This window comes from Physella acuta, unplaced genomic scaffold (assembly GCF_028476545.2).
Source record: "Physella acuta isolate Inbredline_101_S28 unplaced genomic scaffold, ASM2847654v3 ptg000777l, whole genome shotgun sequence".
In the NCBI taxonomy this organism is placed as follows: domain Eukaryota; kingdom Metazoa; phylum Mollusca; class Gastropoda; family Physidae; genus Physella; species Physella acuta.
Window position 1 is genome coordinate 428173 of NW_026732295.1, and position 19396 is coordinate 447568.

The 19396-nt window shown below is 34.2% G+C and overlaps 1 protein-coding gene across 1 annotated transcript; it reads right to left on the minus strand.

Annotated features, from left to right (window-relative positions):
* Window positions 1-3939: 3939 nt before the first annotated feature.
* Window positions 3940-19277, minus strand: LOC131950693 (receptor-type tyrosine-protein phosphatase alpha). Its single transcript, XM_059312918.1, has 26 exons — window positions 19181-19277; window positions 15477-15620; window positions 15125-15259; window positions 13534-13668; window positions 11212-11346; window positions 10959-11087; window positions 10154-10294; window positions 9911-10072; window positions 9646-9757; window positions 9266-9372; window positions 8998-9134; window positions 8716-8803; window positions 8558-8634; window positions 8105-8141; window positions 7784-7881; window positions 7414-7533; window positions 7130-7275; window positions 6903-7038; window positions 6591-6737; window positions 5942-6077; window positions 5729-5802; window positions 5497-5634; window positions 5233-5388; window positions 4963-5096; window positions 4668-4803; window positions 3940-4286 (listed from the first exon to the last, which is right to left on the minus strand). Exons 1-26 carry the CDS (start codon window positions 19275-19277, stop codon window positions 4137-4139), a joined length of 3207 nt encoding a protein of 1068 aa, XP_059168901.1. The 3' UTR covers window positions 3940-4136.
* Window positions 19278-19396: the final 119 nt, after the last annotated feature.

Below are 19396 nucleotides of genomic sequence, written 5' to 3' on the forward strand. Positions count from 1 at the left end.
AGGAGCAGTCTTGTCCCACATGGATGAGAAGGGTGACAGACCCATTGCTTTTGCCAGTAGATCTTTGAATCAGGCTGAGAAAAATTATTCTCAGTTAGATAGGGAAGGCTTAGGCATCATTTTTGGTGTTAAGAAATTTCACAAGTTTCTGTTTGGTAGGAAGTTCACCATCTTTACAGATCATAAACCATTGCTAGGTTTATTTGGAGAAAACAAAACCCTACCTGAGCATGCCTCACCAAGAATTCAAAGATGGGCTATCACACTAACTGCATACAATTATGAATTGAAATACAAACCTGGATCTGATAATAGTGCAGATAGTCTTAGTAGATTACCTTTAAAAAAACCAAAGCCTGAGCTATGTACCAGAAGATGTATTTGTTCTCTTCACTATCATGGATAACTCCAATATAAATGTGAATGATATTAAAAGAGAAACACAAAAAGATGAGTGCTTAATAAAAATATATGAGTACAGTAAGAATGGTTGGCCTGAAGAGTCTGTGAATGATGACTTAAGGCCATATAAAATAAGAAATAAAACCCTTTGTGAAGATAATATAAAAGATGGAGAAGATGCAGTCCATTATCAGTCAGAGTTGCCTAAACAAAGTATTTGTAACTTAATAAATGATTATGGTGATATGGCAATTTCAAATGCTTTCAAAGAGAATACATTAGTAAGAAGGAATGTGATCATCAAACAACTTTGCTAACATCATTAGCACTTACAGAAACTAAAAGGGTAACATCAAAAGAAGAAAAAGATTTTTGCCATTTAATACACCCACTTCAAATACTGGATCACAGTTGCAAAGTGATATGGTCCAGAATATTACTCATAAACAGTATTTTTGGTTACCAGGAAAGCACTATCAGATTACCTGAGAAAATTGATCAATCAAAGAAATCTATGTCAATTAAGGATCTGAATAATAGCATAATACTTTCAGATGCCAATTCAAAAATAGCTCCATTAAATCATGACAAACATTCATTGAAAGAGAATTTGGTGTTAATAAGAATGTGTATCTAAGAAATTATGGGAGAAAGGAAAAATGGATACCAGGTCAAATTGTTCAATGTACAGGACCTGTGTCTTATAAAGTAAAAATAACTTGTGCAGATAATAAGTGTGAATCTATCAATCCCACCAAATCTGAACAGTTCACACCAACTCAGTTTGTTCCACAACCAAGTTCTGTTGATATGAGTGAACCAAGTTGTCTGGAGTCAGAAAATGTAAATTCTGGAGTTAATGATTTAAATCCTAGACCTCCTGAGATAGAGAATCCAAATGGTCAGAATATTGAGTCACCAAATCAAAGGCCACTGAGAAGGTCAAACAGGACAATCAAAGTCCCAAATAAGTTAGACCTATGATTCTAAAGGTCAAAAGGACTTTGACATTATTGTTTTGTATTTTGATTATGTTGTAGCATATTGTGCATTGTTTGTAAGGATGTAATCTACCATAGTGTTCATGTTACAATATAATTGGTGATTTTAGGATACTATCAATTGTTCTATTGAGAGATGTGTTATTGTGTTCTAAGGGTAAAGGGATGTAATAGATTGAAATAATTGTGAGGTCAAGGGAACTCACTCTTCTGTATTAGTTATATTTATAATATTGTTATCTTGAGTGATGTCCCTTGTGTACTTCCTTCCGTCCTCTCTGTGTGTTTCCATCGTGATGTAGTTAGACCCATTAAATGTGTTATATACAACCACAGGCTTCTGTCGTCAATCTATTATAGCTGTAAGTTGAATTCAATAATATGATTAACATAATTGATAATATGCTTTTGATAGCCAGGATTACCATTTGTGAAGAGGATCACCGTCGTCCCTGAAATGCACTCTTGCGTGACGGTATAGTTATGAACAGGGCTTGATAATCACTGACATTTAGCTTCCTGGTTGAAAGGGTGTGTATTGTGTGTATGTGTAGGCGAGGTTTATTTTTGTTGTTGTTGTTGGGGGTGAGTGACTCGACACCACCAGCTTAAACTACAAATTGTCGTTTTAACCTCAATAAGTGACCTTAAATATAAGTAAATGATTAATTATATATTAGTTTATAGTATAATAATGTTGTTGTCTACGATAGTACAAGGGTAGCTAGCCATTGCAGGTGGCATCATATAAGCATGCCTAATTACTTATTCGATTTTAGGCCCTGTTAATCCGTGATGTGTTATAAAATGCTATACACAATCATTAATGAAGTCAAATACTGGCGACAATGTTTTAAGTCAGGTGTTTTGTGGACATCAACTCACCATGTGACGCCACTATATATATATATATATATATATATATATATATATAGTGTTAAAAGTATCTTTTTAAAATGATACAGCTTGAAATACCAATCCATGTTCGTTCAAGTGCATTAAAGTCCAATATTTATATTACCTTATGTGTAAGGTCACGACAAACATTTACATAAAAGTGTCTGTCTATTCGCTCCGTGTGATCTTTTTTCAGCTTAATGTATAAGGTTGAGAGCCCGGCATACAAATCTATTTTTGAAGTAACTATAAATAGCTGCATCGGAATTTTATCTTGGTAGTGCTTATTTCGATCACGGATAACCGAGGGGAATTGGCTGTCTGGGGGGGGGGGGGGGGCTTCATCTTATTGCGGCATATGCTACTAAAAAAAATTATAAAAATTATTTTTTTTTCTCTTACACAAACATGAACACAAGCATTACTAGCGCTCACCATCGCCCTTACCCTAATTCTAACGCCTAACCCAAGTACACAAACACGATGTCGTGATTGTTGTTCGCTATCCTAATATATAAATCCCCACGTTCGCACATCTCTCTCTCTCTCTCTTTCTCTGTCCGCAAAAAATTTTCGCCGGACATCACGTCAGAATCGGCAGCGATATATGGAGAACTTTTTACGGACTTTTGTTGAAAATAATATGTTAGATGTTTTAAATGTATAACCACAATTTTACTTAAAGAAGAAAAATAAAAATTAAAGGCGTATTCGAATGTAGAGAAACAGTATTATTTATGCAACCGGAAAAGCATTAATAGATGTGAAAAGAACGCATAAAACTGTGACGTCACTATTGCTTATACATTAACTAATGACGTCATCTGCCGTGTTTGAATAAAAAGAAATGAACTATTTCATTCAAATTTGATTTAGATCTACGTACACTATGAAATGTATACAATACAATTTTTCCGGCCTAAACTCATAAAATTTATTTTATTTATTTGGATTCTAGATCTATATATTCTAGATTCATCTATTCAAATAATACATTTCTATACTAAAGTATTTCAGGCCTTAATTACTTTATTGAAATCTTTGTTTATCTATAATATATAAAGCAAAGTTGTCGGGTGCCCGATAGGGCACTTCCCGGCGCCGCAGGCGCTTCAAATTTGGCAGGATCTTGCCTTGGGGCGACTGAACACGGGGGCCGGTTGACCGAAAAGTCTACGATGATGGGGTCAAAACTGACCTCGACTGACCGGCGCCTTATATGAGCTATAAATAAAAAAAAAATGTCCACGGAGGAACCTCTTCATAACTCCTGAGGTCGTAGACCGACCCTCGGGCGAATTAATTAAGCATTCAAATTCTCAATGTCTTCGAAAGCCTAAGCAAAGCTGGGCAGCATGCCTAGTAAATTAAGAACCGGCGTATTTGCTTTAGGGAGGTAACGCTTATATGAAATTATTTCATATAAGCGTTACCTCGCTAAGTTTAGATAAAGGTTTAATAAAAAATAAATCTTGACGTATAATAAAAATAATAATATAATAAAAAGTATATATTATATAAAAACATTTCGAAATGTTTAACTCTTTAAAACAAGTAGAGCATACATTTGTTTGTTTATTGTCTTTCATATTGTTATAAGAAAAAAAATAGGAATAATATTATACATAAAGCACATAAATTAAAAGTGATTAAGGTTTATATTTGCGTACTTGAATAGTCAAATTAGGATTATAGCTTTAAAAAAATTCAATAGCTTAACATAGTATTAAACCAGTCATTCAATTAGCTGCCATTCTAGTTATGTTTTTCATAGAATTATGCTGATTATTTCTAGCAATTAAATTGTGTACACTGCCAACACACAATTTTGCATTGTTAACTATTGGCATAAACATTTTCATCTTCGTGTGTTGTTGTGGACAGCGTGAGGTTCTGTTGTCCTCTTGATATTGTGTCATAATTACTGTAAGGTGTACTGAGCTCGTTATATCTCTTTAGGACTTCATACACACATGTGTACTGGGCCTGGGGATAGAAGCTGCACTTAGAAGGAAGTACATCACTATATCGTGTTCTTATGAATACAAAATTTGCTGCAGGTTTTGTTTTTGGTCTCAGGGAATCTGTACGTTAAGGGTGCAGGATGTTATAATGGTTAACAGAAAGTTTAGATCAATGATCGGTTGAAAAATAAGATAAGGATCAGAGCTAGTGTTGACGCTAGATGTAGCTATAGTCATAAATTAAATTATTCATCAGAAATTTTGACGATTTTACAAGTAAAATGGTCGTATATTAAAGTTTTATTTTACATAATTATAATAAGTAGGCCTACTGTTAATTAAAGTTTGACGCTAAAAATATATGTCAAAATTCAATATTTCAAATTTAATGAAATGTATTTACCAGAGATGGGATGACCTGTGGTCTGATACATTTGATGGCACCAACAACAAGTGGAACTGTTAAGCTTTGGTCATGGTCCATTCGGTCAAGTAGAAGACTCAACACACAGGCCAGGCCGCTGTACTCAGCTCCGTTTCTGGAATTAACATACCATATTTTAAATATTGTAGCCGTTGTTGATTATCAAACATGGTTGTTCGGAAAATGCGAACTTGTAAAAAAAATGTCCTCATGGAAAACTAAATAAATGAGTGATTTAATAAGTCATTCTACTGTATGTGCAGTAAATAAATACCTGCACATGTAGAGTACTCTCCCCTGTGCCTGTACATTGTTTGACCTTGTGTGTTTGAGAAGTTTGAGAAGATTCTTGGGATTCAGGTCTGTGCTTTTACTCGCTATGTGGGTCACGTGGGATTCTTCCGTCACCTGTAATATAGTAATGAGATCATCTAGATGTATCCAACAGTTTCTGTGACCTCGGCATATAAAGAGTAAGTGTGGTCAGCGCTAGGCCCAACCTTTTGTGATAACCTAAAAGCTACACTGGATGCATATCACTTACTCCATCAGGTAGGAAAACCATCGCTTTCTTGACGACTTTGACAGTGATCTGTTGTTCCTCCCATAATCTCTCAGACTTGACAGGTCCTCTGTGTATTTCATATGGTCCACAGTCTAAAGGTGTTGTCATGTTGGCAGGTAGGTACTGGCCGAGAGTCTGTTTACGGGATTTGTTAAAGTAAAGGCAACAAATATAATTTTGCAAGGTTAATAACATCACTTTACATGAAAATCATATAATTTTATTCCATCAGCAATTACGTACACGATCTTTGAGGGAACTCTCAGTTTGAAAGGCCACGACCAGTTTAACATTGTACTGTGCCACCAATCTCCAGAAATCTGTGACTGTGTTTGGCATTGGGAGCTGTGTTAGTATCTGGTTCTCTCGTTTGGTAAAACTCTGTTAGAAATACAACCAGAGTAAATATTTTTGGTTCTTTAAAATGCTTTTCACATAGACTAAAATAGTGAATTTGTGTTGATAAACTACATACCGAGATGAGGACAGCATTAATGTAGTCTCCTAGATGTTCTCTCTCACACGCTAGAGAAGCTCTGTATTGCTTACCTTTATATATATATATATATATATATATATATATATATATATATATATATATATATATATATATATATATATGATAAAAAGCTAGAATTATAAACTAAACATATGTATCAATATAAATAAAGGATAAATTAAAGCCCACTTGGCATAATTGCTGAACATCTGTTTCTTGTCGTGTCATTGAGACTTATTCGGTTTTGATAAATGTTTGACTCCTCTTGTTTGTTGTCCAAAAGCTCTTTGTGTTTGTTAAAGTCAGAACTCACTTTTGATACATCCTGAAACGAAGTTTAATAGAGTATATTCAGTACATTTAATGTATAATGTACAGGACTATCACGCTGAGTAAAGCAATACACGATGACATCCGTAATGAAGCATGGAGTGACATATAGATGTCTGTTCTCTCCATTCGTTTTTTTACTCGCTGTTAATCGACAATGGAGCGTTCTGGGTGTACCACTACACGACTTGAGAAAACTAGCTAAGAATAGAGTCGACCGACAATTTTTTGTCCACTGTCAATGGAAGGCAAATAACCAAATTATTAAAAAAAAATACGAACATATATAACACATTATGTATTTGTAATATGCAAATTACACCAAACGTTTTATTTAGCGCTATGATTTGTTAACGTTGAAAATAAGTCATTACGCATGAAGCTCTTGGTAAAGAAGAGACGATATTCTTGAATTCGTAACGATTTCCTAGGTTATTAAATCGTCATAATACATTTTAACTATTTAAAAAAAAATAGTTTTCCATGTATTGGGAGACATTGTTCTCACCCGGTACTCTAGTTCCAAGTTGTTGATTCCTGAGACTGAGGTCTCCTGCAGGTACTCGATCCTGGCAGTGATGTCATTAGCTGTCACGGTGGTGCCCATACAGATTATAGCAACCTGGGCAGCCCTGTGGAGGAACTCGTACTGTTCCTGTGAATAAAATAAAAAGTAAATGTCAGACATAATTTTAGTATGAGTTTTAATATGATTATGAATCTCTTTTCATCTATTCTGAATTGATGCAAACATTTTTAGAGAAATAAATCAGTGTAAGTAGAACTTAAGTCGTGAAAGTCACGTGAATGTGATCATTACCGCAGTTTGAACCATCAGAACCCTGTCTTGTCTGAGTTTGGCCACAGTTTGAAAACAATTTATCCGCCCCGTGTCTTCAGCTTCTCTCATCACATTACGTAGAGCGATGAAGGTTCCAGTACGTCCTACACCAGCACTGTTTATTAGAGAAATAATCATGTGTAGAATTATTGGATGCATACGTTTTAATAAATACGATGTAATAATTTAAAGAATAAAAATATAACCTGCAGTGGACAACAATAGGCCTTGATGTACTCCCTAACGCCACCCTCTGTTCAAAGTCCACAAGTCCCCACGGTGTTAGAGGCACACCTTTGTCTGGCCACGATGTAAAGTGAAAATGGGTGAAATGATGCGCTGGTTGGTTTTTCTGTTCAAAGAAAACATGATATTTTTTTATTTTATGATTTTAAATATATATGTTTTATTACGCAAACACGATGTATACAATTATATAAACCGCAGAGAGGATGCACAGTTTTATGTCTCTCCATCTTTAAATCCCCACCTTCTTAAGCTCCAGATTGCGGATTGTGTAGTCGGCAAATACATGCATTGCTAGAAGTTCGACATCAACATCACCAAATGTAGCTTTGCCTTCTTCTGGCCAGTATTTCACAGCTTTCACCTGTGTGCAAATTCGCTAGTTCAACGACTTAAAGTTTAGCTAGATTTTTAAAAATGTTGTTTTCTTTTTTGAATTAAAAGCAAACAAATGAAAAAAAAATCCCTTTTGAAAAAACATACATTGAATATTATGAAATAAATTGAGTAGTGATTGAAATAAATAGTAAAACAAACGCTAAGGAGTTTTGTAAGAATAAACAATTTAACTTAATGAACAACAATAATTGTGTTGAATTTGAAAAAGCACTTACTGTTCCATCCTCAATCAGGTTTGTCAACATCACAACTTTATCAACTTTTTGTTCCCACAACATTCGAACGAAGTCGTTGATGATCACATCATTTGGGCCTATTCATATTTATCGAGTTACATCTTAAGATTACTAAGATGGTTTTAAGTAGTAGTAAAAAATACAATGTAGTGATGTTAAAAATTGGCAGCTTAAAAATTAGCTAATTGAAATATAAAAAAAAAACGATGGAGTAATATTTTAAAAAGTAGATACTTGTTTTAAAAATTATCGCATCATTATCAATTGTTATATTTTGCCTGCAAGGGTTTGAATGCTTACCCTGTGATGCTATAAATTTCTCCTCATTGTTATATCCCTTTAAAAAAAAGTTAAATGGATTTGTAAAACACTGGTGTACATTAAATTTGTAACTATATTTATCAATTCGTTTAGAAATTTTCAGACAACGTTTCTATATCGAACACCGATAATCATGTGATACTCGTCAGACATCAGTTGAGTAGCTAGACGGTGATTAATCATTGCAATGGTTTAGTTGTATTTTTTGTTAATTTGGGGATTTTTTATACTTCATATTTTTAAATTAATTCCTTATTGCTTATATTGACATCGATGAGCGCTAGATAGTTTAATCATGACTTCCTGGTGTATAGGAAAAAATGTTTAAAACCACTGGTTAACGATAAAGTAATTCAGCTTAGCTTATAACAGAACCGAGAAAAAACTACACTATCACAAATGAAACTATCCTTAGCTGCATATTTTACTTACCTCTATGTAGGAAGCATTTATATAGTCGCCCTCATTTTTAAGTGTGTTTATTTCAAGATGGACGCGAGAGTGGTCGTCTAAAACAAAATAAAAATATGTAAGTGATAATACATCATTACCTATAGTAACCTACAGACAGTAACCAACAAATATCATACATGCGCATATGTTTTTGTATCTATTCTTGTGTTTATTTTCTTCACTGAGGCCGGCAAGCATGGTCACATTTTCTGGCACTGGAAGTTTCTGGAAGCATGATTTAAACAGGAGTATTTAAAATGTAAATATGTATTTGCATACCATTAACACATGTAAAGTATATTCCTCTCTTAGAAGTAATAAGTGCTAACATAGATTTTGAACTATACACAACGAGTGTGACACGTTTAAACGATTTTATGTAGTCGTTAAACTGAATGTATCAACATGAAAACACCCACCCTATATTCATCAAGAAAGAACTCTCTACTGTGTGTCAGCATATACTCGTTGAGTTGAGACACCGGAATATCTCGGCTGTCTAAATCGACACTATCATTGCAGTAGGCGGCGATGACACCCACCGGTTTAGTGGTAACTAAGGAAAGATACAATGGTATAACAATTAGCCCACAGTGGTCCTTAAAATATGTTATAAAAATGTGCAAGTCGCTTACATCTCTTAAGTGTTTTATCACTTTTATCTATCAAAATTGCAAGTTTTATTACCTTGGTCAAAAGTTTTCAATTTATTTGCGTCGGATGTATCAGCGTCAGTATTGACGTCATCTGGTAAGGTTGGGTCAGCAGTTTCAGCATTTTTAGACTGCCTTAGCCTTGAAATAGATTGTAGTCATTTAACCAATTGTTATATCAGTTAACACAGACAAACACATAGAAAGATTCATAGACATAAAACAACATACGACAGATAACATTTGACTTTACAACAGAAGTTTCTCTATTTAAAAAAAAAACATAAAACACTATTGTAAAAACAACACACATAACCGAATTACAGTGTGTTTCAAATATACAAACGCCAGAAAAATCTTATTTTTTCAGCAAATATCTGTTTTACATTACAAGTTTTAATTTGTTCAGTTTACCTCCAAAATATGATTCCTCCTACTACAAGTAGGGCTATGATAATTACAACAACGATAGGAACTACTATAGCCATTAACGGTGGATTACTGTCAACTGAGGGCTCTATACCACCTGAAAAATAGAAGTAAATATCTAAAGTCTTACACAAATCAACATGAATCAATGATCATGTAGTATGGTGATGTTCTATGGTTGCTTACATTTATTCTGCAACTTCTAATTTAACTTCACCTTTTTATGTATTTTAAACACAAAAGTACATACTCAAAAATAACGAGCACTCTCTATCCGTCTGTGTATACCCTTTTCTACACCCCATGAGACACAGACCGTCTGTCTTATTGCACCACAATTCTGTTTCATTGACAATACACCATTTACTGCATGTAGACATGCAGTTCTTTCCGTAATATCCCGACGGGCATGCTGAAATGTAGTAGATCATTATAAACGTGGGGTTATAGAAAACATAGCACACGCGAGTCATGTGATACACAAAAAGCTTACACGTGTTACACAAGTCTCCCATATACCCAGGCTGACAACCATCCACACACGTCCCATTGTAGCCGAGACAATCGCCGGCTCCAGCACAGTTTTCTGAACATTTGTCTCGGCAGTCTATCCCGTAAGTCTGGTTTCTACATGCTGAAAATTCCAAACCAAGAAAAAAAAGACAAATTCATGCTATTGATTTATTAATAGTCTGTATCTAAAATCGTATGCTACAAAGAAGATAGAATTACTTTAATTAGTTAAATTAGCCATCGAATTGTTTAGACGTATCATATATGTAAAGTTTGGAAATTTCAAAATTACTACATGTGTTGCTAAGCTGAAATAACTTTGTAGTTTTTAGCTATCATTTAAACACGTAACATTTCTGGCTTTTTACACTAAGATATGTCTAGATTATACACTTCTATAGAAAGATAGTAAAGATAAGTAAATATTTATTTATAGTGAATTAGAATGACGCAAAGCAGTCAATTTACTTTGTAAAATTATCGCTTTAAAATGTCTATATTTTAAGCTTATGCTTATTATATAACATTTTGATTTTATTATAACACTATGAAATGTTATAATTTTATAACATTATGACTATTTTATAACATTATGTCTATTTCTCTATATTTTTTCTATGTTACAACCTTATGTCTATGATATAAAATTACTAAGTGTAATAATTTAAAACCGCCGTAAAGATTAATTTAATCGTAGAAGTATCTAATGCAATGTAGCCAAATATTGATTTAAAAAATCATGTTCACTAAATAATTTATAATTTCATGCAGTGCTTAAATCTTACGAGTGCATCTCTCTCCATATCTGCCAGGATCACATTTGTCACAAGTTCCATTCACATTGTCACATATACCACCAGAGCAGTAGTCACATACATCCTGACATTTTGGTCCGTAATGCGTTTTGTCGCAAACTGTTTCGAAAGAAAACAAAGTTACTTTTAAGTACAATACATTTTACCGTGAAATCAATGTCTGTCTTTGAAAAATATAAAATTTGTCATGTGTTCTAATATTGAAAATAATGTTTGTGTGTACCTCGATCGCAAAATTCCCCAGTGATTCCACTGTAACAACTCAGGCAGTGACCGCTTGTTTTGTTACACTTGTAGTCTGTGCAGTTTACTGAGCAGCTGTTCAAACATCTTGGTCCAAAGTGAAAGTCGTCACACGCTGTTTTAACAAGACAAATGTGTGCTGTTTTGGCGACACCGTTATATGCGCATGTATGTACTTAGAGTTCGCATGTACATGTAATTTCTAAATAACAGTGTTGTTATGTTATAAGGCATAAAAGAAATACTTTGAATATACATTTTTGAAAAGTAAGCAGACAAATTAACCCATATTATCCCAAGGTCTCAAATTTTTATAATTTCTTTATATGGTTTAGCTTTTGAGCACTGAATGAAGGAATGACTATGGATTTTTTTTTTAAATCATTACTTTTTTAAATATCGATTTTTTAAAAAACGTCCCATAAATGGGACGCTAGCAACGAACGGCCCCATGTACATTTATTGAAAAATAAAATAATTTTTCACGAAATATGGCTAATCACGCGAAAATTTAGCTGTGTACTGATTTTGTATTGTTAGACCAATGATTACATTGTTTAGGACAGCTAAAAATACCGATAATGATCAATTGGGTTAGCCATACCATGGTCTAAAATGCAGAAATTATGTTCAAAAGTCTAGTTTCCTTTCAATCTAGCATCCATCAAAGTGAACAACACTTGGAAATAAGTAAAGCTGTGACTAGTACATCTAATTATACACACATGATCACAAATATTTTTATTATTTATCCAAACTGTAACATAATTAAATATAAATAATTGATTTTTTTGGGGGGCGTACTTGAAATTTTCAGGGGTGGGGACTTAAATTTCAGGGGAAGGGTGGACATTGGTAAAAGTATGTTTTGTATATAAATTCCATTTTGTTCTGGGGGCAGAGCCCCCCCCCCCCTCCTCCGAAATGATGCCTGAAAGAAACTCTGCCCTAAGTGAATTTGCAAAAGATGATCCGGTCCAGTCCCAGATGTCATCCAGCCATCTTCTCTTTTGTTACCCTCGCTATTCCCCCCCCTCCTCACAGGCGTACATTAGGACATCAGACATCTTATTTCTAGGGCACGGATCCGTCTCTGGGGGCTTGTATTGAGTGTTCATGGCTCGCATCCATGTATGCACCTCACTATGCGAACAGCCCCCAAAGTAACACCAAGAATCTCCTTAAAAAGTTAACAAAGTAAAGCTGGTATCGGTAACCTTTGGAGGGGGATATTATTGGGGCATGACAACTGTACACAGCTAATTCACATTTCTGCTATATGTAGCTTAAGCTCTCTTATATGAAGAGAGTTAACCAACCCCCATGACTGAATCATTTCACCTAAATCGTGGCCATTGTTATTATTCTGGTTTGTTATAATTTTAATATCACGCGCTAGTAAATTTACAGCAATACTAACTTAGTTTGTATCCAATGGTATTAAATACTTCAGTAAGTGTAATTCTGAAAACTTAAAAATAAAATGTAAGTTTTTCAATATTTGCAATTGTTTAATACAATAATATATAAGAAAATATAGCTCAAGGTCATAATTAAATATCTATAAATACTATTTAACACCCCAAAGTCAACAGTTAACAAAGTCAACAATTGTTTCACCATAAATAACCATTTAACATAAATATTTGCATCTGTGTTTTTCGCTAGTGTCCAATAAATGTGACGTTTGTGTAACAATCTGCATAAATATAGGTCAAGGTGATAATTAAATATCTATAAATACTACTTAACACCCCAAAGTCAGCAGTTAACAAAGTCAACAATTGTTTCACCATAAAAAACCATTTAACATAAACATTTGCATCTGTGTTTCTCGCTAGTGTCCAATAAATGTGACGTTTGTGTAACAATCTACATGGGGCCGTTCGTTGCTAGCGTCCCACTTATGGGACGCTTGTTGTACCCTTGATATAACGAAGTAATAAAAAAAAATTATTCTTAAATTTTTATTAGATAGAAATATGGTACAGCTACAAGTTTCAAATGTATTTTGCACTTAAAATGTTAATATTTTAGAAGATATGCATTTTCCTTTGCGCATGTTTTCTTTTTTCCGCCATTTTGACAAGTCTTGCAAATCCGGCACTATAACATTTTTCTAAATTAATTTTTTCACAAAACACACACAAATTCAATAGTCTAGCCATTTTCAAATACAATGAAACATAATTTGTGTTTTAACTAGTTTTTAATAAATTTTAGCAATTTTTTTTACAAGCGTCCCATAAGTGGGACGCTAGCAGAATATGGGTTAAATATATTTGAGTAAAAAAATGCTTACTTTCATTACAAAATGCTCCTTTATTTCCTGAAGGACACTCTTTACATGAGCCGATAAAACTATCACAAAGTTGTCCTACACAGTTAGTACTGCACTTGTTTGTACAGTTGGCTCCATAGAATGTATCGCTGCATGCTGTATAGATAAATAATAAAAAAATAAAACATAAAACATACTTAATTGAATTTATATAGAGACCTAAATATAGATATGTATATATATATATATATATATATATATATATATATATATATATATATATATATATATATATATATATATATGTATGCATATATGTCTGCAAGTGTCTATGTGTGTAATAATAGCAATGTAAACAGAAAGTGTTATTTCAACGCCAAGGGTGGACAAAGGTACAGAATATAGTCCAAGTTAAGACAGAACAGACAGACCCGACGGGTTCCGAACCTACCACTCCTCACGGCACCGAATCGCTTCGCCTTCCATGCATCAAGTCAGACGTGCAACCGATTCTGCCAATCAGAATCACAACGCCTGCTTCCACCCCTCACCATGTTTACACTATACCCATTTAAGGAAGCTACTATTTGTCTGTATCGTCGTCCCTATACTTGTGTCGCCTGTGTGGTCGAATAATGGTCCTTGTTGTGTTTGAAGCTAACGGTCAGTCCCATTCGCGGTTCAAAGGTCACGCCAGCCCGCGTCTTTCGTGCATAGGTTGTGATTGTGCTCTGCCATGAAAGCTTTATTTTTGTAGAGCTGATTGGCAGAATCGGTTACACGTCTGACTTGATGCATGGAAGGCGAGGCGATTCGGTGCCGTGAGGAGTGGTAGGTTCGGAACCCGTCTGGTCTGTCTGTTCTGTCTTAACTTGGACTATATTCTGTACCTTTGTCTACCCTTGGCGTTGAAATAACACTTTCTGTTTACATTGCTATTTCAGTCACAACGCCTGCTTCCACCCCTCACCATGTTTACACTATACCCATTTAAGGAAGCTACTATTTGTCTGTATCGTCGTCCCTATACCTGTGTCGCCTGTGTGGTCGAATAATGGTCCTTTGTGTGTTTGAGGCTAACGGTAAGTCCCATTCGCGGTTCAAAGGTCACGCCAGCCCGCGTCTTTCGTGCATAGGCTGTGATTGTGCTCTGCCATGAAAGCTTTATTTTTGTAGAGTTGATTGGCAGAATCGGTTACACGTCTGACTTGATGCATGGAAGGCGAGGCGATTCGGTGCCGTGAGGAGTGGTAGGTTCGGAACCCGTCGGGTCTGTCTGTTCTGTCTTAACTTGGACTATATTCTGTACCTTTGTCTACCCTTGGCGTTGAAATAACACTTTCTGTTTACATTGCTATTTCAGTCACAACGCCTGCTTCCACCCCTCACCATGTGTGTAATAATGTAAACCAGTTTTTAATTATATTGAAAAAATCTAATAAGCAGTCTAAAATTAATTAAGTTCTATATATTACGTATACAACCGTGTTTATATAGCTTTAACGCGACACAGATACTGCGCTTGAGTTGAATGGCTATAGTCTCATACGGTTTAATTGGAGATGTATCTTAAAGGTTCTAATTAAAACATTATATCCTAAGATAAACTTACGGAACTGACAGTGATTGCCGAACCATCCCATGTCACAAGTCACACCGTTTATACAATCACCACTTGTGTTGCAGTAGTTGTTAGCACAGTGGCACTGGTACATGCAATTAGAACCAAACCATCCAGCATCGCATTCTAGATTAGAAACAAGCCGACGCTTTTAAACACATTGTCTCTTCTTTTTCATATACAATGTAGGTTATACATGTTATGATATGATAATCTATGTATTATTTAAATTTTAAATACATGTTTTTTTATATTTTATTTTTTATTTTAGTTTATTGTTTTTGTTTTTTCCGCGTTTGTATGTTAGGAGAATTGTATTAAGCCTCATAAAAGAAACCTGTACCTTTAGAACAGCCCTCTCCATGATAGCCTTCAGCACAACCTGAAGCACATCCACCTGTTGCCACAAAACATGTCTCTTGCCCATTATAGCAGTTACACGTGTTGTTACATTCTAATCCGTAGGTTTTACCAACACACTGGTTGTCTGGAAAAATATGACTAGCATTAATAAATTGTATTGAAAATAGAACTAATTGAAATAGAAATAGCTTGCCTTTTGCCCTTTGCAACGATCTCCAAAGTAAGAAAATCAGAGAAAAATTGTTAAGACAACATTTAATTCTAATCATCGTTGACATATTTTTTTCTCACTTATCTGTGTTGTAATTTGATGCAGTAGTTACGAAAGAGCCTGGCACTAGAAAATAAAATAGCACATATTAGCGCACTAAATCAAACATTATTTTTTAATAATTATAAAGATTCGAGCGCCCTGTTATAGATGATGAACCATATATATATATATATATATATATATATATATATATATATATATATATATATATATATATATATATATATCGATGGTCTCGGTCGCAAACCGCGTTACTCCGAAAATGTAAATTTTACAGGAGAGACAAAAAACAGATTTTATCATTGTTGATCGCTCTAAAACAAATTGTTTTTAATAATAGGTGCGAAGAAACTCTCTACCGACTATACTGTAGCGTTTTAAAATGAGTTTTGTTAATATTTACAAAATTATAGCAGGTTTTAAAAGATAGACGGTTTGCTCGGTTTAAAATTCTCGGTGCAAACCGTCTATCTGTGCGCGCGCAGACTTAGCTGTTTTGAACCGAGAATGTCGGTCTCAGCCGCGTTCGTTCGTTTTGTCAAATGAAAGTGATTTAGTTATGTTTATGTTTTTTTAGTTATAATTAACACTTCATAATATTTAGATTATAGTTTTGGGCTCGTATTTTAATTATTTGAGTTTTTTCTACTTTATGGGGTCAGTTTAATTTAGTAGAGATGTTTTAGTATGGCTTTATCGCTTTCGACTGTTTATTCATTATGGCTGTATTTAGCACTAAACTTGTTAACTGTTGAAGGTTATGCTCTATGTATTACATCTTTCTACTCTCACAGTTTATTTTACTAAATCTGGTGGGTGGTGGGTTTATTGAATGTTAATAGTAAAAATACAAAGCTTATTGTCAGATATATTAAGAATGAGACATAACACATTAATCACATTAATTATGACTTAATGTTTACTTATTTTACAAAATGTAACAAAAAAAATGTGTTTATTTTTAAAATTTATTCTTTGAATAAACGTCACATGAAGAAATATTAAAATGGCAACATATTTTTAAAATCTGGCAAATCAGCACAAAATTTGAATTGATGACTTGCTTTTAGGTGCTCATATATGACATCATTTATCTTTTTTTCTGCTTTTGTTCATCTTGTCAGGGGCTGCATATGAGATCATAATCTTACGACCCTAGCTTAGCAATTGCCAACTATCTGCTAATTCAATTTGAAGTAGATAGTAGCATCATGGTTGTACTGTAATGCATGAATATTTGTCGCATTGAATTCTTGATAGGTCTGACTGGTCTTTTGAGAGCGGCTGGTCTCTTGTATGGTAAGAAAGGTCTTTTTGAGAGAGGCTGGTGTCTATTGTCTGTTATGTGAGGCTGGTCTATTGTATGTTACGACTGGTCTGTTGAGAAGGGCTGGTGTCTTGTATGGTCAGAATGGTGTGTTGAGAGAGGCTTGTCTATTGTAGGATAGGACTGATCTTTTGAGAGAGGCTGGTTTCTTGTATGGTAAGAATGGTCTGTTGAGAGAGGCTGGTCTGTTGAGAGAGGCTGGTGTCTTGGAGGGTAAGATTGGTCAGTTGAGAGAGATTGGTCTTTGTATATTACGACTGGTCTGCTGAGAGAGACTGGTCTCTTGTATGGTAAGAATGGTCTGTTGAGTTACTTGTGTCTTAAAGGAGTAAACTAGTTTGTTGAGATATTCTGCTGTCCTGTATGGTAAGATTGGTCATTTAAGAGAGTTTGGTCTTTTGAATGTTACGACGGGTCTGTTGTGAAAGGCTGGTCTGTTGAGAGATGCTGATGTCTTGTATGGTAAGACTGGTCTGTTCAGAGAGGCTGATCTGTTTAGAGAGGCTGGTATGTTGTGAGAGGCTGGTCTGTTGAGAGAGGCTGATCTGTTGAGAAAGGCTGATATATTGGAGTAGCTGGTGCGTCAAGAGAGGCTGTTCTGTTGAGAGAGGCTGGTCTGTTGAGAGAGGCTGGTCTGTTGAGAGAGGCTGTTCTGTTGAGAGAATCTGGTCTGTTGAGAGAGGCTGGTCTGTTGAGAGAATCTGGTCTGTTGAGAGAGGCTGGTCTGTTGTGAGAGGCTGGTCTGTTGAGAGAGGCTGGTCTGTTGAGAGAATCTGGACTGTTGACAGAGGCTGGTCTGTTGAGAGAGGCTGGTATGTTGAGAGAGGCTGGTGTGTTGAGAGAATCTTGTCTGTTGAGAGAGGCTGGTCTGTTGAGAGAGGCTGGTCTGTTGAGAGAATCTGGTCTGTTGAGAGAGGCTGGTCTGTTGAGAGAGGCTGGTATGTCTAAGATAGTCTTGTATGTTGAGAGGTTGGTATATTGAGATATGCTGATCTGTCTAGAGAGGCTGGTCTGTTATGTGGTAAGACTGGTCTGTTGAGAGATAGGTGTGTTGAGATAGGCTTGTCTGTTGAAAAATTAATCATAAAAGCATTTACCAACGAAAACTAACCATGTCGTTGAACATGTACGCCAAATATGTTGTAACCTACCATATAAAAATTTCTTAACACGTAGCTAAACCCTCAATCTAAAACTAGTAATTAATTCACAATAATTAAATTTACTGCACAATCTTGTGGAAATATAATTCGAATAATATTGTTTTGATTGATATTTAGATTCTAGAATGAATATCTAGTTTCAGAGCATTGTATTAGCCTAAATAATTGTAAACAAATCAGTTTGGTTATTGAAAATATGGAAAAAGGCTATATTAAACAAATACTATTTTTTGTTTATTATTCTTTAAAATGATAAAATGTAATAGAGTAGCTGAACATAATTAATCAAATATCTTTACCCTTTAAGTACTGTGATTGCTGTGCTGTAAAATTGTGTGATTGCGGCGTGCTACTGCGTTCCCGTTCAAAAGTGTACTGACAAATATTGCGATGTTCGTTTTGCGCCGAGAATTTTAGCGATTGAAATAATAGGCGTTTTGTTCAAGTTATTACATATCGATAATAATTCTACAGATTTCTCTAATATTTTCATGCATTATGGGGAATATTACTTGTTTTTGGTTCATGTAAAAAAATGAAAATCGAATTTTTTAGTTAGAGCATCGATATATATATATATATATATATATATATATATAAATATATATATATTTCAATATATATATATATATTTCAATATATATTTCAATATATATTTCAATATATATATATATATATATATATATATATATATATATATATATATATATTTCAATATATATTTCAATATATATATATATATATGTATGTATATATATATTATATATATATATATATATATATATATATATATATATATATATATATATATATATATATATATATATATATATATATAATTATATACATATTAACATTTGTAAATATATTTTGTGCTCATTAAAGTGAATAAAAATGTATAATTTGATATCAGCACTTACCACCATAAATCTCTACCTCACACAGAGTTAGAAAGTTCGACACACTAATCTGTGTGTATGACGGTTCAATCTCATTTGTGCTTGACAAGTCGTACATGTTCTTGTACTTGTCAGGTGTATCGTTGTGACTAAACAATGTTTCATTGTTTCTCCCGATTGTAATCAGCTTAAAACCAGCAAGTCTATCCTGATTATTTTCTGCAAAATTAATATAAA